Below are 21,781 nucleotides of genomic sequence, written 5' to 3' on the forward strand. Positions count from 1 at the left end.
GTTGTTGAGATTGATCCAAGAACATAGTTGTTTGATCCCGTCTTTGAGACCTACAATTGGTATCAGAGCTTTCGGCTCTACTATTTGAGGTTCTTGGGTCATATCCTTGGATTTTGGTCTTGTTTGAGTGTTTGTCAAGTGTATACTTGTAGCTCAAAGAGTGTTCAAGTGTTGTGTGTGGGTTTCTGGCTTACAAAGAGTGCTATCAAACTTGAAATCTGGTTCAAAGTTGTTTTTGTGTGTGGTTGAAAGCATTTCAGGTTTGATTTAGCGTTTGTAGGTCCAAAAGTGGTTAAAAAGTTGATTGTTATTAGACCGATACTTAAAAATTAAAGTGACAATTGTAGTTTCTGGAAATCCCAATCAAATCGAATCGAATTTCGAAAATCTAATCGAATTGAATTTTGGAATTCTAATATAATCAAATCTCATTCCAATCGAATCGAATTTCGTTTTAATCGAATCACATTTATTTTAATCGAATCGAATTTCAAAACTTGTTTCGATTCCTTTATAACTCGATTCGATTCTTTTCAAATCTTGATTCGTCAAAATCCAATTCATTTTGTTCAAAACTCGATTGGACTTTTTTGGACGTTTTATTTTCATCAGTTTATGGTACTTTCAAGACCGTTTATCAAGTTTTGCATGATCTTGAGATGTTGAAAACGTATCTGATGTTTAAAAACAAAGCTGGTACAATAAATAAGCCTCCAAAACTTCTTAACTAGGAAAACAACTTTGAGGAATTTAAATGGAGGTTTAATAACTATATTAGAATCAATGACTATGCTCTTCTTAGATCAATTGAAAATGGACCTCACGTACCTACCACTGAAACCCTGATGGACCTGTTAATACTCCTGTATTTGTTACTCCGATGGAGACAAAATGTTGTTACTTAATGATCAAAAGGCTTACGGTGTATTGAGTGTGTGCTTTTCGCTTGAAATCTCTCAAACTTTAAGAGACTTCACAACTGCAAAAGGCCTTTGGGATGCTTTGACTGAAAAATTTAAAAGTAATGTGGATATGAGAAACTATAGAAAAGAAATGTTGAGAGGAGAATTCAATATGTTCAATCATATTCAAGGAGAGTTGGTCGGAACTCTCATTAACAGATTTGAGACATTGGTTACCAAAAAAAGAAGTGTTGGAGTTGTTTATGATCAGTCAGAAATCAACAGCAAGCTGCTGAACTCTTTGCCATACACATGGAATAGTAGTGTCACTACCCATCAAAAGAACAACAAATTTGAACACTACGTCTCTAACTGACTTAACCTCCACCATAAGGTCATTTGAAATGGGTGACAAACTCAGGCTCAACAACCATGTCAACTCACTCAACCTTGCTGGAATTTCTACTAGGACAGGGATCAGTTCGGCTTTTCTTAGTCAATCTCACCCAACGTAATGGTCCATCCTGTTGATGGAGTGAAAACATATGCCGCTGCTCAAACTAAAAGAAACACCACATTCAATTCCACAGCAAGTCAGTCTGCATCATCTAGTCCAAGCCCATTTCAAGAAGCAGTAAAAAAAGCCATTGAACAAGCGCTCTAGGCTCAAGGATTGAACAAATTTGCAGGCAGCAAAGCATGCAGCTCAAGTCAACCCTTCACTCAAGATGATGATTCCCGCATTGAACTCTTCCAAGCCCTTATGGCCAGCCATGAAGAACTAATGCAAGGAAACCTGCTGCCTCCCTTTTCCCAACAAGGAGATCTTCCCGAAATCAACAAAAGAGATCTTAAGAAGATGGACATCAAGTACCAAATGTCCATGGATGTGCACCGGGCCTCAAACTTCATGAAGAAGTATGGGAAGAATAGCTTCAGAGACTCCGACATCAAGGGCATCGGTTTTGATAAAGACAAGCTCTATAGTTACAACTGTAACGAAATGGGGCACTTTACCAGAGAATGCACAAATCCAGCCAAGCCTGCAAATGATGTAAAGATTACTAAAGTCCTTGGTCATGAGAATGGGAGAAGGAGCGACAAGAGACTAATGGGTCAGGGCAGCTCAACGGGTCAAAGAATTCCCCAAATCAGTCAAGGCAGCTCAATCAAGGGAAAATCTAGCTTAAGCTCAAGAGCCCTAATCACACAGTCTACTTATGAACCATATCAAGATTGGGAGGGTCAGTTGAGTGAGCTGTTGAACGCGTCGAATTTTATGGGGATGGTATTCGTGAATGGAGATCAAGAATCTAGAGAGGGTTGGATGGTTTGGATTTTGGCACATTACCAACACTGTAGGCCATCTCATCTTATGGTTCTTCATTAATTTCAAATCTAGGATAAAGAGTATAATTAACATTAAACGGAGGTGGTATTGCAATGTGATCGTACCCAACACCCCCCCCCCCCCCCAGTTTAACCCCTAACTGAGAGTTGATAATTCCTCCAAGTATCTTAGAAGCTATTTCAAAATTATCAACCTACATTTTTCTATTAAGTAATTCTATTTTAATGGTATTTACTTCTTTATTAAGAACATCTACCTTCTCCGTGTACAAATCCCTACTTGTTTCTGCATCAAACAATTTTAAGTTTAGGGCTGCCATGTCACATTTATGAGACTTAGTTCTATCATTGACTATTTTTTCAGATTTTGCAAAGGTTCTTTTATAGTAACACAGTTGATCAACATTAAGAAATAAGTCATCAATTCTTTTTATTAGCATTCCTATTTTAACTTTACAAGCTTGAGAGCATAAGTGTTCATGTACCTGAGGAGTGACTTTATTAGTTGTGTTGAACTTCTCAGCAGCTGCATCAACAGTCTTCATAACATATTCTTTTTTGCTCTTCATTCCCTCTTAGCTCGAGCTCTCACATTTGACAAAAGCCATTCATGCAAAGTTGATTGGCACCATCAGCTCGCTTAATTGAGCTTCCTAGTCGGGTTCCCTAGTCTGTGTCAACATTGCTTTGCCACCCGATCTTGAACTGCCAGGCTCAATCCTCTTGTCCCTTTATTCATTATGGCTTTCTCATCAGTCACATCCACAATCTTCATATCATTCACAGGCTTGACAACTATAGCATTTGTGCACTCCCTTGCAAAATGACCCGGTTCATTACCGTTGTAGCACCGCATCTTCCATTTGTTAAATCCAATTGTGTTGTTTCGGCCTGTTCTATAAAAACTGTTTTTGCCATATTCCTTGATAAATTTCGTGGCTTTATGAACTGCCATGGCTATTTGATACTAGATATCCATCTCTTCCAGGTCTTCCTGTTTTATCACTGGAAGGTCAACCTGGGTAAAGTTTAGTGGCATCAAGTTATCCTTAAGCAGTTTTTCATAACAGGCCATGAAAGCATGAAATAGATTGATGTGACAATCATCAATGAAAGCAGTCTGAGAGTTGAATGGAGCTGTTAGTCCATGCACCTTTAAAACTTGATTCACCGCTTGATTTACCATGTTTTGAATAGAGCTTTGAAGAAACGAATCACTTGAATTAGCAAATAACACAAATGCTTGATTTCTCACTTCATGAACACTTGAATGAACACCTGAAAGTCTGTCAGCAACATGAAAGCTCGAAAGGGCTTGACTTAGAAAGGTTGTTCCTGCCTTTTTTTCCATGGACACACCCGTTGATTCAATGAGCTCACATGATTAGACATTCTGAGTTTATTATCCATAGAAAATGACCAAATGATTGAGATCAAGTCACTGTGGGTGGTGTTATACATGTCTCTTGTGCATTTTATTGCGATCACATTGCTATTCCATGTGTAGGGAAACAAGTTGAGAAGTTGCTTGTTAATTTCACCAACTTCACGAATAATACCTGCATTTCTCATCTATGTAATCAATGCTTCAAACCGATCAATGATGGAGTCGATGCTTTCACCTTTAATGTAATTAAACATGTTAAATTCTCCGTTTAGCATTTCTTTTCTTGACTTCCTCATGTCCAAGTTCCCTTCAAATTTCTAGATAAGTGCTTCCCAAAGTTCTAGGACCATGGTACATTCTTTAACACTTTGGGTAACCTTCTTAGCTAAGCACATTTTCAATTAACCAAACGCCATCTTATCAACAAGCATTGTTCAAGGTCATCAGGAGTAATCGGTTTTTCAGTTTTAACACCGGATTGGTTTTGGATTTTAGGACGATAAGGACCCTCTTGTATAGATCTGATCATTCTCATGTCTTGAGTGCGAGAAAAGTTCGTAAAACGGTACTTTCAATCGTTAAAATCCCACCAACTAGGGTGGTTTGTTGTCTGAACCCCACTCATTTTCTATGAGGAGATAGTGTTTTAGGAGAGACTCTTCTTTGGTAATTCAAACCATAATCCATTATCTAGCTTTGAATCCATAGAATCTGTGCACAATAAGCAGATGCAACAATGTATTCAGTTTCGCCGGTAGAAATGGACACGGTGGCCTACTTTTTACAATGTTAGGATACTAGTCTGTTTCCAAGAAATTGATATCGCTTGTGGTTGATTTTCTGCTCAAGTTGCATCCATCGTAATCACTGTCCGTGTATGCACAAAGATCAAATGAATTGTTCTTTGGATACCAAATACCCAAGTCAGGATTGCCCTTCAAAATTCTGAATATTCTCTAGGCAGCTAACATGTGAGAGACCTTGGGATTTGCTTGTAATCTTGCAAACATGATATCAGGTCTGGATGCCGCCAAATACATAAAAGATCCAATATTTGCTCTATATTCATGTTGATCCACTGACTCTTCCTTTACATCTGTTACCATGTGGTTTAGAGAGTGAAAATATGTAATTAGAATTTTTGCATTGGGAAAATATGTAATAAAAGAATTGGGGGGGGGGGGGGGAGGGTATACGTATATGCCCCTATTTATACAACTCGATAATGTCATGGACACAAAATGCAAACAACTACGGAACTTTACACCAAGTAAATATGGCTTGCCAAACCGATTGAGCTAACTCGCACGAAACAAAAATATGTTCAGTCGTCTCCTCCATTAAGTCACACATCGGGCATAAGTCTATCCAACTCCGCTCTCCGTGCCAAAATTCAAACCTTTTCAGGAACCCAATTATTCCGCTCGAATTTATAATCGGCTTGAGAACACCTAACCTATTGAATTTTCTCCTTTACACTTGACACTGAGAAATCGCCTGAATTTTCCAAACCCCGCACAATCGAGCCCTCCCCATCTCCTAGTGCCAACTCCTGACAAAGACTGAAAAGACCCCTTAATTCTTTCACCTCCAAAACTAAAGCGGGAGGTCTCTTCCGATACCAAGTATTACATATCACCCCATACATCATTAAAAACCTTTCACCCATTGTAAAGCCATTGTTTTTCTCCAAACCAAAAAAGTAAAAGCAATGTTTCACAATTAAGTATATTCGAACTCAAAAATTTAAAAGTACTAGAAATACATCCCAACACAACATTAAAATTTCTCTAATTATTAGACATTTATTACCTTGGTCGGCTCCTTGAAGTATGACATTATTATTATTATTATTATTATTATTATTATTATTATTATTAGATATAATAATCTAGAAGTTTTGCTACGCAACCACGTGATTGGTCCACGTGACTGCACGTGGTTGGTCTCTTTTTTTTATTTTATTTATTTTATGCTTCTAAGTTGTAAAACGCAGGTTTTTTATGTTGAATTCGTGTCAGCTTGCGGTCATAACACGTGGTTTTTTTCCACCGCGGCTATTTTTGCAGTCGATTCCAAACAATTTCGCTTCTGTTCACGGCTACAACGTTCGTATATTTTTTGTTTTCACCACGGTCTTTTTTATTTAAATACGTTAATCTATTGTATTATAAGTGGGGACGAATTAACTTATTGCTTTAGATTCGGTGTTGTAACTCGATACCGACCGAAAGCGTGTCCGTTCGCCACCGCAACACATGGTTTTCTTTGTATGATTTAGTACTAACAACGTCGATTCCAACCGAATTCGTGTTAGTTCGCAAGCGCAACACGTGAGTTATTATTCCATTCATGATTAATTCCCTAACCATGCTACGTCTGACACCTAAGTGTCTAGGTTTTCCATTATACACTTGACTATATGCCTTAGCCAGTGTAGCAACACTATCACACCTTATTGAAATAGGTGGTACAGGTTTAGACCATAATGGAATCTCATATAATAAATTTCTTAACCATTCAGCTTCTTTTCCTGCTGAAGCTAAAGCTACAAACTCAGACTCCATTGTAGAGTTTGTATGCAAGTTTGCTTTATGGTTCCTTTCACTGCTTGCCAGTGATGTGAGCTTGGATTACTTGTGTACCTGCTCAACCTTCCTACTGCATATGCTATATCTGGTCTTGTACTTACCACAGCATACATCAAGCATCCTATTGCCTTAGCATAATCTAACTGAGCAATAGGACTTCCCTGATTTGGCATAAGCTTAACAGTTGGATCTATAGGAGTTCCAAATGGAGAGGAATTCAAACAATTAAATTTATTTAATATCTTCTCAATGTAATGAGATTGAGAGATAGCAATTCCATTGCTCCCTCGAGTAATTCTTATTCCAAGAATTACCTCAGCCTCCCCCATATCTTTCATAGCAAATTTTGATGACAAAAACTTCTTAGTTGTATCAACTTGTCCTTGATCTGTACCAAAGATCAACATGTCATCAGCATACAAGCAAATTATGGCTCCTTTTTCAGAAGAATCAAATTTACTATAAACATAATTATCAGCTTGGTTTAGGATAAAACCATCTGACAACACAACCTCATCAAATTTTTGATGCCATTGTTTAGGAGCTTGTTTTAAGCCATATAGAGACTTAATTAGCTTGCAAACTTTATGCTCTTGTCTAGGCATAACAAATCCTTCGGGTTGCCTCATATATATTTCTTCATCTAATTCACCATTTAAAAAAGCAGTTTTGACATTCATTTGATGAATTACCAGATTATGTATAGCTGCTAGAGCTAATAATAATCTCATGGTAGAGATTCTTGCAACTGGAGCATATGTGTCAAAAAAGTCTATCATTTCTTTTTGTCTAAAGCCTTGTATAACCAACCGTACTTTATACTTGTCTATACTCCCATCTACCTTCATTTTCCTCTTGAAAATCCATTTACACCCTAATGGTTTACAACCTGGAGGCAAATCAGCAAGTTTCCAAGTTTTATTGGCATGATGGAATCAATCTCATCTTGCATGGCTTCTTTCCAGAAATTTACATCTCTTGAAGCCATAGCTTCACCGAAAGTCTTTGGATCTTCCTCCACATTAAAGCAATATTGATATTGACATTTAATTTCATCCTTTGAACCTTCTACTAAGTATAGTTGAAAGTCATCTCCAAAAGACTTTGCTATTCTAGCTCTAGTACTTTTTCTAGGCTCAATAGGAACAACTGTATTATCAGCAGAATCATTGGTCCTACTTCGTGAGTGTTGACCCATATCAGTAGGTCGAGGTATTGAGGTAAATCTTTCCTCGTCAAAGATAGCATCTCTTGACTCAATGACAGTGTTTATGGACACTGAATCATTTGGTTCTATTACATAGAACCTATATTCTTTTGAGTTCTTGGCATATCCAATAAAGATGCAATCTATTCCTTTCTCACCTAGATTCTTTATTTTAGGATCAGTAAGGCGAACAACTGCCTACATCCCCAAACTCTAAGATAATGCAGATTTAAAGATCTTTTCTTCCACAGCTCATACGAAGTTATTTCACTATTCTCATTGGGAGTTCTATTTAATAAATAACATGTAGTTAGCATAGCATCTCCCTAGAACCCGTCACTCAAACTAGAGTAGGATAATAAGGAATTAACCATTTCCTTCAGGGATCTATTTTTCCTTTCCGCAATACCATTTTGTTGTGGTGTATACGGTGCTGTGGTCTGATGTATTATACCGGTGGACTGAAAATATACCGGATCATAATACTCTCCTCCGCGATCTGTTCTAAGTGTTTTAATCAGATCATTATGAAATAGTTCAACCTCTTGCTTATAAATCTTAAATTTATCAAGAGACTCATCTTTTGCATGTAATAAATAAACATAACAATATCAGTTGCATCATCGATAAATGTGATTACATATTTTTTATTTCCTAGTGATGGCGCGTTATGGTAATCACATAAATCAGAATGAACGAGTTCTAGTAGACTAGAATCCCTTTTTACACTTTTAAAAGGTTTTCTAGTTATTTTAGTTAACTGACGTGTGTGACATTTATTATTTCTCATATCTAAACTCATTTTTGCGATGTCTTGCATTCTAGAATAGTTAACATGTCCTAATCTAGCATGCCACAAGTTAGGTATAGAATCTACTTTATCACTAGATGAATATGCCATGCAAACAGATTCACTATTAAATGGTACATGAATATTAAGTTTAAACATACCAATAGATAAATTACCGAATCCAACAAACATACCATGTTTTGATAACACATATTTATCCGACTCTATTACTTGTTTAAATCCATGACTATTTAACACAATTCCGGATATAAGATTCTTTCGAATCCCCGGTACATACAAGACATTATCTAATAATAAATCTTTCCCAGAAGTAAATAAAAGTTTGACTTTTCCAATCCCTTCGATAGGCTCGGTTGATACATTCCCCATCCTTAGCACAGATCCATCTTCAATTAATTTTAGTTCGACGAACCATCTTGAATCTTTGCAAACATGGCTGCTAGCACCCGAGTCTACCCACCAAGCTATTAAATCATTCTGCACATAGAATGATTCAGCAATTAGTGAAATGTATTCAATTTTATTTAACTTTATATCCGAGATGGATCTCACAACTTGACTCGGATCAATCCGTGTTGCTGGTTAACAGAAATCACCAACGACACTCGGATCTCGGATCTTAGTTTGTTTGGTTTATTTGCTAAAAAGGAAAAATGGAGAGGAGAGAGAGAGAAAAAAAAAACTTTTTTTATTTCTTTGAGATGTGAAAAATGAGTTGGAGTTGTGATAAATGGGTTAAATGGCCCTTTTATAGGGTCCCCATTTATCCAAAGTTACATTTTAACCTACAAAATAAACGTATTGAGTACGTAATACACCGACTAAAAGCGAACTAAAATGACATTTACAATCCTAAAAACAATATATAATATTGGCCCTACAATCTCCCTCTAGGATTGAGTATGTCGAGGAACCTTCGTTAAGTTCTTTGCTTTGTCTTTATTTCTTGAAACTTAGTACTTGTCTTGATCCAGGATCTTGAACGAGACTGGATTTTGACAAATTCTTTATTTTCCAGTCTTGTAGACTTGAACTTTCATCTTATTTTATGGGAAGGATCGGCAATAGCAAATTTTAGAAACATCAGACGCGGGAGGCTCGGCATCTAATTTTCTTTTGTTGACTTTCTTGTGCCAATTGGTTTCTTTCCTTGTCTTCAGACACGATCAGTTAATCTTTAGGTTCAACTACCAACTTTCACGTTCTCATTTTCTTTTAAGCTCATCAGCATCTTCAATTTCAAGCAGGCTTGATATTGATCTACCTGTCCATGTACACCTGCACCAAACTTAGAATGAATAAGATTCGTTCACAGACCCTCTTGAAGGTCAAAGAAGAATTCGTTCACAGGCCCTCTCAATTTCAGTCCCTCAACTTGTAAGTGATTTGTTTAAGTCCTAGGTTTCCAACAAACTTTGCATGAACGACCTTGACAATAAAACACGTGATTTTGAATAAAACAAGGTTTAATAAGTTATGTACGAACACGATAAAAACATAAAATATTTTTGGCATTTTCATATATTTTAAAATTACAAAAATATATACATAATATTTGAAGTTGAAACATAAAATAAAATAAAATAAAATAGATAAGAGTAAAGATGAAATTAATATTACTTATCAACAATATTTACTTAAAAGTTTACTAAATTATTTTTGTGAGAAAGATCACGACATGAAATCACATTATCTGTTAACGCTCTAGATCACACTTCTATTTGGACATTATAATGCCAAGAACCCAAAGTCAATTGTAGATATAATTTGTCCACTTTAAACTTAACAAGCATTTGGATGTCAAGGTGATATGATAAGGTATGTATTAGGCACAATGCTTGTCTGGTCCCCATTTAATATGACATGTTACAGACTCCATCATACCTAGGGCTTAATTTGCTTTCACATGTCACCTCAACTTGACTTAAACCTTTCTTATTTGATCACAGTACACTTATTAACACACTTGACAATTTATTTTTGTACACTTGACTCGATCTAGAAAGATTAAAATAAAGCAGAAGTTCAGGGCCTTAACAATCAGGTCGGATAATACCATATTATCGCCCAGAGAAAGTCCAAGGCTTGAACAAAAGAAAGAAAATAAAATAAAGCAGAAGATTCAGGGCTTTAACAATCAGATCTTGTATGACTACAAACATAGAAAGTCCAAGGCTTGAATCAAAATAAATGAAGAAATAAATCAGAAGTTAAAAATACAGACAGACATCTTTTCATTTTTGTTGTCCTTCTCAGACTCTTTTCTTGTCTTTTCTGACAATTTTCTTTTCTTTTCATTTATGACTATTTTCTTAACACAATAAAATAAAATTGATACACGATAATATAAGACAACTGTGATCAGGTAAAGAGAAGCTTGGGTATAACATGTTATTTACGTTTCTGCCTTCATTGATATGACTTTAGTTGGAGTCGGCAAACGCTTCATATCGTGTAACCACTAGCATAGGCAGATATTTAAGTTTATATCACAATGACACTTACTCATTTGTCAAGCCTGTCTACACATCAAGCAATGATCTTGTTGGCTTTTGATCTACTCTTTTCATGTGCTGGAATCGTTAGAGATAATTTCTTATCATTTTCCAAGGGTCGGATCAATTTCTAAGACTTTTAAAAGTTTTAATTATCCGACTCCCTATAAGTAGGAGCTCCCTCTAAATGGGACAATTCCTTTTAGATTTTCTTAAAAGTAATATAAAATCTTTTTGGTAAATCAAATGACTTGTTTTTGCTTTTCTTAAGATGAATTGAAAATCTTTTTGGTGAGTTAAACTTAACTCATTTTCTCCCTCTAAAATTGTTTTCTTAAGATGAATTGAAAATTTTTTGGTGAGTTAAACTTAACTCATTTTCTCCCTCTAAAATTGTGACATATTTGAAAAATATTTACAATTTTATATACAAAAAGATAGATAGGTTGTTTTAATCAAAATTGATCATGCCGGGCGATTCGACTAGAAATTCAAATTAGGCATGATCGATGGATTTAGTGAAAAGGTCAGCAAAGTTGTTGCCAGATGGACTATCTTAAGTAAGCATTATCACATTGTATGATAAAGTTAAAGAGATTCAAACCAAGATCCAACAACTGATGTTGGATCCATCACTTGAGAGAAGCAGTTGGACGAGGTTAGTTTGAGAAACGCTCAAGATGTTATTGTTGAACTATTTAAACAAGGCTTCCCTTCCTTGAAGTTTGTCCTCCCATGTCGCTTATGAAAGACTCGAATCCGCCATCGAATGGTTTAGCATAAATAGCAAGGGTTCGTCTCCCATCATATGTCGGGTTCAATCGCTATCTAAGTACCTAATACTATTGATAGTCCTCCTTGATTGACTCTGCATGCACTAAGCGTTTAAATAGACATGGGTTCTCGGGATACCTTTGTCTCGGGAAGGTCACCCGTAAACCGGCCAAATTTAATTTTATTTCCTAAAAACCATTTATTTCTTGTTGCAGCCTCACTTGATGAAGAGTAGTCCTTAGGAATCCAAGCAAAAACTTGTTCCTTAGTTTTGGCAAATTTGGACTTTTCTTTTCTTGATTTTGAAACTATTTTTGGTGAATCCTCAGACTTTACAGTCTTAGATCTTTTTTGATTTTATCCTTTTTAGATTTCCAAAAGGGTTTCTTTCTGTGTTTTACTTTATTAGCCTTGGATCTCACATCCATTTCACTGGGTTCACTATCAGCTTGATCAGTCCTTGAATTAGGGCTACTAAAAGCTCCTTTTGGGGACTGACTAAGCCGCCTTTGAATATCAAGCTGTTGCTTGAACCAGTGCTTGCAATGTCTTGCAAGGTGAGAAGAGTGACCACACACAAAACAACACTTTCTTCTAGGAGTGCCATAGAACTCATCTGAACTATAATGTGGTTGGTGTGGTGGGAAAGGTGATCCTTGGAAAGGAAAATGATTATAAAACACATTTGTGTAATATGGATCAACAAAATTTTGTTGATAATGACCATAGTAGTTGTTATCACAGAAGTTGTATGACTGAGGGTTTCTTAGTTGATTTGTTGTTTAAGAAAATGATCGTTTACTTGGTGGAACATATTTACACGAAGTACTTGCCTTTTCATTTTCAAAAACTTTATTTTCACTTGAATTATCCTCAGTCTCAAAACTTGATGATGAACAACTTGATATATTCACCTCAACAGGCCTACTTTCGTTGTCACATTTTTCAACAAAAATTTTATCACAAACGGTTTCATAATCACAACTGGTGTTCATTTCCACCAACCCACTTTCTTCTACACAACCAGCTTCAAAAGATACATTGATGTTAGTTTTATCATATGGTAGGACTGGAGCTGCAGTTTGTGAGGCCGGAGGAACAAATTTCACAGGTTTTGGTATTCTACCAACCCCATATGACATTTCTTCCTCGGGAGCAGTATTATAGCTGAAGTGGGGTAAGCTGGTATAATTATCATTTAAAGGTGGAGATACAGCAGTATAATCATACCTAGCCCAGCCTTTAGCTTAGTACTTCTCTGGGCTCCAATAATATCATCCAATTTCTCAAATGATGTTTCAAATCTTTGGATTATCTTTGCTTTTTTTCTCTTCTCAGAAGCATCAAGTTTTTAAACTTTCAATTTCATCTTTTAGTTTTGAAATTATGTTTTTATAATAAATTACTTCCTGCTTTGCTTGAAAAATTTTAATCCTCAAATTTGCAACATCATCACGATGAGTTTCAATTTTCTCAACGTAAATCTTGTCAGCTTTTACATATTCAGCATTTAACTCTCGAAGTTTTGAATTTTATTTCAAGACTTCATTTTGATGGTGTCTATAATATGTAACCTTGTTAATGCAAGCTTGAGAACATAAATTGCTGTATACCTCATCGCAAGGTGATGTGTCGGGAATGATAGGACATGCAAGACTGCTTTCACCTCCAGCACTTGTCCCAACTTTATTACTTGTCCCAACTTTATTTTCTTTGGACTGATTGTTCATTTGGAGCTAATCTTCCATTACTTCAAAAGACTTGATGGTAGAAGCCAACTCTGAGAGTCTTATGGTATACAGGTTTGTGGTTCTCTTTATGGTAACAACATTGACGCACCATGAGTAAGGCAATGAATTCAATAGCTTCATATTGATTTCATACAAACCATTCATGATACCGACACTTCTCATTTTAGAGACGAGTGACTCAAATCTGTTGATGAGAGAGGCAACCGATTCTCCTTTAATGTGTATAAACATGTCGAATTCTCCTTTTAATATTTTCTTTCGGTTTTCTCCCATATCCAGATTTCCTCCAAGCTCAGGTTTGTAAGACATATATATATGTGTGTGTGTGTGTATTAACTCGGTCAGTTTTTTTTTAGAGAGAAAGAAATTTTAAGGTTTTCTTTTTTCTTTTCTTTTTTTTTTTTTGCTACAGTACCGAGTTGCTACAGTTCCGAGTCGCTACAGTGTTTTGCATGAGTCGCTACAGTGTTTCGCATAAGTCGCTACAGTGTTTCGCATGAGTTGATACAGTACCCGATGCGAAGCGATTGCTACAGTACACGTTCGAAGTGAAGCGATTGCTAGAGTACCCTTGCGAAGCGAATCGGTTTGCTACAGTACCCCCGTGCGAAGCGATTGCCACAGTACCGTGCGAAGCGATGAAATTTATGGTTTTCATTTTGATTATAGGGAAAGAAAAAGCAACGAGCTTCCGTTCTTAATTTGAATGATTACCCGATCTAATTAGACGTTAAAAAAATATTAGTGCCCAATACGGGAAGGCTTTCTCCCAGGAATGTATTCTTGATTTTTTAATGAATCCTAAATATTACCATCCTCCATAAATATTCCATTCCAAATATGGAAACATTTGGGATCTTTTTAGAAATTGGATCCGCGCGTGTTAATGTTAAGTTAATAAATACAATTCTCTCCTATTTACTACGGCGACGAAGAATCAAATTATCACTATATTTATTCCTTTTTCGACTTCTTTTTCCAAGTGCAGGATAACCCCAAGGGGTTGTGGGTTTTTTTCTACCAATTGGGGCCCTCCCTTCACCACCCCCATGTGGATGGTCTACAGGGTTCATAACTACTCCTCTTACTACAGGGTGCTTACCTAGCCAACGCTTAGATCCGGCTCTACCCAAACTTTTCTGGTTCACCCCAACATTCCCCACTTGTCGGACTGATGCTGGTGACGATATTGATGCTAGTGACGATATCCTTGATATGGAGCCGGAACTGCTAACTAGCATGAATGCGCTAACTATGAATATGATGCCTGAAGATGAAGACCTACTTTATATCACCCTTCATTTCGAATTAGCAAAAGCAATGTCTCCTTTTTGCCGATAAGCTCCAATTGCATCATAGGCATTACAAAAGAAGGGTTCTTTTTTTTTGGTTGTTCGTTCGAGAACTACGATCTTTAGCTCTGGAACTGAATCATTTTCTTGTATCTGAGAAGACTTTCCGGCTTAATAGGAAGGAAGCTTAATCGAAATGAAGCAGAAGTTTTCTTCTATGATCGATCGATATACACATCAACAACTCCGAATTGGATTAGTTTCTCCTCAACAAATAAGTGCTTGGTCCAAAAAAATCCTGCCTAATGGCGAGATTGTTGGAGAGGTGAAGCGTTCATCCTGAGCCAGGATCGAACTCTCCATGAGATTCATATTTTGATTCTTGTTTTTTAACAGTTTTTGGAATGGAAACGGAATATCCTTTTGGTCCTCCGCGAAAAACACCTTCCTTTTCTATTGATTCCTATGGATTGGATCCAAAACAATTCTTAAATGGGGTATTCAACTCCAGGTATGAATGGAAAACGACATCTTTATTGGTTTTATTGGCATTTCATCTTCTGAAACCAACACTTTTGATGTTATTTGACGTACAATAATTTCTATATGCCTATTATGTATCTGCACCCCCTGGGATCGATAAACCTTTTGGACCTTATTAACCAAAGAGATACGACTTTGCACTATAGTTAGCTCAGCACCAATAACGAATGCCCAAGGAATTGGCGATGCGATTGCTACAGTACCCGGAAGCAATTGCTACAGTGAATTTTTTTTTTTTAGAATATAGCACCTAAACTTCCAAAAAGTCAAAAGGACTTTAGTCTAAAAATCACTAAATCGGTCTAGATCTGAGTTTTAAGCCGAATATGAGCTTATACACAAAAACTTAAAACACTAAAAACCTAGATTTGGTGATTCTCGTGTATTTCTAAGGTGTAAGGGACTCCAAAAGTGATGAGTAACACGAAATCAACCTCAAATCCAACAAAAACTAAGATCAAAATCCGAAAAGTTTGACCCGAAAACCACAAAAAAGTTGAGCCGAAAGCTCTAATACCACTTGTAGGTCCTCTAGATGGATCTCACAACTTGACATGGATCAATCCGTGTTGTTGGTTAGCGGAAATCACCAACGACACTCGGATCTCGGATCTTAGTTTGTTTGGTTTATTTGCTAGAAAGGAAAAATGGAGAGGAGAGAGAGAGAGAACTTTTTTTATTTCCTTGAGTTGTGAAAAATGAGTTGGAGTTGTGATAAATGGGTTAAATGGCTCTTTTATAGGTCTCCATTTATCCAAAGATTACATTTTAACCTACAAAATAAATGTACTGAGTACATAATACACTGACTAAAAGGAAACTAAAACGACATATACAATCCTAAAAACAATATATAATATTGGCCCTACAACACTTTTTCAAATTATTAACGTTCATCGTTAATAAATTTGAATCAAAGTCCGAGTCAAGTGACTCACTTTTATTTCTTTTCACTAATCTCAGCCTATTGCCGAACAAATTGTTCATTGGGCTACGTATAGAGGCAATTTGCCATGGACCAAAATTTACTTCATTTATACCAATAAATAAATCATGAGCAAACTCATTATTATTAATATTTAACCCATGGTAAGATTCTGTTGGATTATTAAAATTACATTCAAGCAAATTTATTGAATCTAAAGATGATTTAGATAACATACCCGGTTGAGGCGGTGGATCCTTCGACCCACTTGGACCGGCTCCACTTGAACCCTTGTTTCCACTAGGTAGTTTCACACTACAATCCCTCTTCTTGTGACCCATCTTACCACATCTCCAACATCCTTCATCAAGCTTCTTATTTGGTTTTTGATAGCCACCTTTTGCCTTCCTTTTCTTTCCAATAAATTGATCCCCTTTCTTAAATTTACCCACTTTTTCAACCAAGTTAACTGAGTTTTGACCAGTTTCCACTTTCCCTTTCAATTTCCCGGATTCTTGAATCCTAAGAGATTCTTCAATCCTAATATGGCTACCTAACTTGACCAAACTTAATTCCTCCTTTTGATGTTTCAATGTATGCTTAAAATCCTTCCATAATGGAGGCAATTTGTCTATGATACTAGAAAATGCAATTGACTCACCCATATGCATATTGTGTTGTTCAAATTGACCAAGAATGTGTTGCAACTCATTAAATTGATCCATAATTGGCCTATTATCCGACATCTTGTAAGAGTTGAAGTTACTTACAAGAAACTTTTTACTAGATGCGTCTTCCTACCATATATTTGGCTTCTAAATAATCCCACAAATCCTTGGCAGATTCAATATTTTGATACACATCAAAGAGTGCTTCACACATCCCATTCAATATATGCCCGCGACATATATAGTCGTCATTTTTCCACTTTTTCAATCGCCTTCTCTGTTGTTCCAAAGTTTCATCTTTTGATGCCTCGGGCATTAGAGTGGTCAGAACCTACACAACTTTCAGAGTTGTTAGAGAAAATGCATTTTTTTTCTTTCATCTTCTGAAATCCTGTCCCTTAAATTTTTTAAGTTTTAAAAATTTGCTAGACATATCCTTAATTAATTCCCCGGCCGTTTAATCTTTAATTGAATTAGATAAAGTAGAAATTACAAATTCTATCCCATATAATTCAATTACAATTAATCACTGATGTCAAATTTTTCATGAATGAATTAAATGAATTCTTCCATTCACCACAAAATTGAACTGGTAAAAAATTAATTAATTTCAATATCAGTTTATTCATCGATGTTCCTTTCTTAAAATTAATTAATTTTAATATCAATTTATTCAAGATTAAAATCAGTGAACAAATTTGAATTACTTCTGAATTACTTCTTTGGTTTAACTCAATTGGATTCAAGATTGATAAGCCATAAATTCAAGGAATGTGAATTAATGTCAGTAAATAAATTGGATTTAATGTAAACAAACTTCAAATCCAATTATTCCATTGAATTCCAAATTAATTTAACTTTGGGAACACACATATATCCGTACAATTAACAACAAAATCAAACTTGTGAATGGTGGATTGATTTCAAGAACTAATGTCTTTAAATATTGCAATCAGTGCCCAACTAATATTAATTCTTTGATTTCAACACCCGAAGTCAATATTGTTAGAGAAAATTCTGAAAATAGCCCATTTTAAAGAGAGAGTCCTTAAAATAGCCTTTTTTCCTCAAAATTATTTAAGATTTGGACTGCCAAGACGCATTGGGAAAAGATAAAAATAAAGAAGGAGTAGTCCAAATTTTGAAAGAAAGTCAGGTAGGAGACGAGATTTGAGGGAATAATGAATGTAAAGTCCAAATTTTTTTGTAATCTTGGACAAAAGTTCAAATTTTTCCAATTTTTTTTTTCAAAAAACCGTCTTGAGAGACTGTTTTTTATGTTTTCTACCTTTTCCGTCCATATTTTCAAATTCTTGGAAAAATATATTTTTTACAATTATACCCCTGAACCACAACCGGCACCGACGCCGTCAACCGCCACCCACCATTTCATGGATCTCCATCGTCGCCTCCCTCCTAAACCTCCTTCAATCAATCAATGTTAATTAAGTCCCCAAATCACAAACCCTCAATTTCCCAATTCCTAGGGTTAGGGTTTCAATCTCCAATTCAACCAAATTCATTCAATCAATCATGGACAGATACAGAGGCGGAGATCGATATAGCAACAACCCTGAAGATTCTCAATCGTACAAGCACCCTAGAGGTCCACCACCGTCACGTTCTTCCGACGATTCTCCGATCAATCGATATCGCAGCGGCTTCTCCAGCAACCGCCGCCCTTTCGACAACAGTCCGCCGCGGTATTCTGTTAACAGAGGTGGAGGTTTCCGCCTGGTGGACGGAGACGGTGGTTTCTGGCCGGCAAGTATGCCTAGTGTGAGGAGCTATAACAATAACAATCCTTCGCCGGAGTTTGAGGTTCCATTGTCTGGACCGAGGTTTAATCCTAACTATGAGGTGTCGTTGTCCGGCCAGAAGCGTCCGTATGATTTTCCAGGTATATTGTTGCATATTTTATGTTGCATTGTTGCATTGTTGCATTATTGAAGGAGGTTTAGGAGGGAGGTGACGGCGGAGATCCATAAAATGGTGGTGGCGGTTGACGGTGGTGGTGATGGGTGAGGCCGACGGCATCGGTGATGGTGGTGGTTCAGGGGTATAATTGTAAAAAATATATTTTTCCAAGAATTTGAAAATATGGATGGGAAAGATAGGAAACATAAAAAAACAGTCTCTCAAGACGATTTTTGAAAAAAAAAGTTTTGGAAAAATCTGAACTTTTACTCCAAGATTACAAAAAAATTTGGATATTACCTTTATTATTTCCTCAAATCTCGTCTTTTACCTGACTTTCCTTCAAAATTTGGACTGCTCTCTCTTTATTTTTATCTTTTTTCAATACGTTTTGGCAGTCCAAATCTTAAATAATTTTGAGGAAAAAAGGGCTATTTGGGGGACTCTCTCTCTAAAATGAGCTATTTTGGGAATTTTCCCATATTGTTAATAACAGAATTAATGTCGATAACAATACCTCAATCAAATGGTTTAATATGCATTTATGGTTTAATCTTTGTTGAAATTCAAAGGGAAAACTATACTAATTTATCAAACCCTAATTTGATAAAGAATTTGAAATTGAAATTAAATAACTAGTTGAAATCGATTACTCTTTCATATTAAACCATTTGTGCAATTACAATTGATTTAATCGGATAAGATCAATAAATTGAAACAAGAACCTAAATTGAATTGATGATGAAGAAAACCAGTGCTTCACGATTTCTTTTGTTCGTATGAATTACTGTGTGTTTTTGGTTGCAATATGAATTGCATGTGTATATCCCAAAAAACCGTTGATCAAACCATACATATTCACTTTACACCCCTTGAGTTTATTCCATATTTCATAATTAGCCTAAAACATAACTAATAGGTTTTATATATAATATATTAACATAAATAATGTATAACCCAATTTATTAAAATTCCAACAGGTACAACCTTAACAAAATAGCTAATTGGGTTTAATATGCCCATTAAGATGTCGCCTTCAACGAACGAGTAGCTAGAGCTATGATTGCTTGCGTCAAAGGCATCAACCTTAGATTTTTCAGTTGTGAAAGGTACTACTATATTGAATAAAAAGTAAGAACTATTAGTTTCGGATAACAGAATTATTTTTAGAATAAATCTTGAGGAAAAAAAATAATTATTAATTATGTAATAATGTGATTTCTTACCATCACCAAATGTGAATATCTTTATTGTTCCAACATCTCCGTTTCCTTCAACGGCCTCGATCGATTTGAAAACTTCAGGCTTAACCTTAGGTGCGATGTTATCAAAATCAAAAGTTTTAAAAACTTTATCAGCAGGAAACTGAGAAGGGATCTCAACCCGGAGAGTAGCGGACGACATGGGTCAGTTAATTTCAATGAAATTTTGTGAGGGAAAAATTAATGATTTTGTTGTCGCAACGAAATGTGCATAAACTTTATGGTATTTATAGGCTGATACGATGAAGAACTAAGCCCATTTTCGAAAATAAATAAGATTCAATCACATTCAACATACAAAAAGTAAAATTGAAGAAATTATATGTTGATCAAGAAAATAATTACGTCATAAACTCAGTACAGATTATTTTAAAATAACTCAATCGTCATTTTTCTCACATCAAACCAAAACATGGTACAACAATCATACAACTTGAACCTTGTCCATTATTTCAAACCACAGTGAAAAGCGAAAAGCGACATACGTAGGTTGAGATCTTTAATAAGTTTAAGCATGAGCAGCAACGTAAGCCTCGATCGCCTTGTAGGTCTCCTCGTGTGTTTCTTTCTCTTTCTTAAGAACCTCCTCAGGTAGTTTCTCATCGCCTTTGTAATTATAAGTAACAGTTTGTGTGAACATACTTCCTTCGTTTGAAGAAGGAACAACCTTAACTGTGTAGCTAATGGAGTTTAATATGCCCATCAAGATGTCACCCTCAACGAACTAGTAGCTAAAGCTATGATTACTTACATCTAGCACGTCAACCTTATATTTTCCGGTTGTGAACGGTACATCTATAGTGGATAAAAAGTTAGAAAAACAATTAGTTTCAAAATATATTAACTTTTAAGTACAATTCATGGGAAAAAATATAAATAAATAATTATTGATCTTGGATGAGTGTGATTCCTTACCATCACCAAATGTGAAGATCTTTACTGTTCCAACATCTCCGTTTCCTTCAACTGTCTCGATCGATTTAAAAACTTCAGGTTTAACCTTAGGTGCGATGTTATCAAAATCATTCAAAGTTTTAAAAATTTTTTCGGCAGGAAACTGAGAAGGGATCTCAACCTGGACAATAGCAGACGACATAATCAGTTAATTTCTAAGAAAATTTGTGGGGGTAAAATAGATGCTGTTGTTGGTGTTGCAATGAAATGTGCATAATCTTTATGGTATTTATAGGCCGATACGATGAAGAACAAAGCCCATCAACTTTGACCTAACCATTCTAGTGCGTATAATGCGCTCAAATTGGCTACATTTAACAATTACTTTCTTGATTATAATAACATTTGCAGGATCAAGTTTCTACACATCATGCTACTAAAATAATACTTTTATAATATTTTAATTAATTAATTTGTCTCCCCTATTAAAAAATTCATTTTTTTTTATTTTTCAAAATATTCGTTTTCAACAGCCATCAACCATGACCAAATACTACATATAAATTAGGATGGATATTTCATACTTATATAGTTTTGTTTTTTTTTTTTGTTTCGGTAGTGTCGAGTCTTGACAAAGTCGGTGGAATCGAACATTTTTTAACAGAATTAATATTCTTTTCTCGTAGTTATACACACATTGTGTTTCTTATAAAGATTAATAGAGTTAGTCAGGTGAGACCGAACTTAATAGAATTTCGAGCATGTCACAGACAACAAAAATAATTAACCTTTATACTAAAGTTATAGGAAAAATGAAAAACAAACTGAAATCTAATTTAAATTAAAAACTAGGATTCATGACATGATTGGGTAATTCAAAGAATAACGGACATTTCTACAAATTTGTGGTATTTAATTTGTTAATCAATTGCCTGTGATGGCATATACATGATAGAGGGACTGATAAATGATAATGACGTAAAGCTTCATATGAGAGATACATATTGCTGAG

At 35.6% G+C, this 21,781-nt stretch overlaps 1 protein-coding gene across 1 annotated transcript; it reads left to right on the plus strand.

Annotated features, from left to right (window-relative positions):
* The first annotated feature begins 891 nt into the window (after nt 1–891).
* Nucleotides 892–1,278, plus strand: LOC143566147 (uncharacterized). Its single transcript, XM_077052919.1, has one exon. It carries the CDS (start codon nt 892–894, stop codon nt 1,276–1,278), a length of 387 nt encoding a protein of 128 aa, XP_076909034.1.
* The last annotated feature ends 20,503 nt before the right edge of the window (nt 1,279–21,781 follow it).

Source organism: Bidens hawaiensis, unplaced genomic scaffold (assembly GCF_021521415.1).
Source record: "Bidens hawaiensis isolate Kalapana, Puna unplaced genomic scaffold, B.hawaiensis_p1.1 tig00022698_1, whole genome shotgun sequence".
Lineage (NCBI taxonomy): Eukaryota > Viridiplantae > Streptophyta > Magnoliopsida > Asterales > Asteraceae > Bidens > Bidens hawaiensis.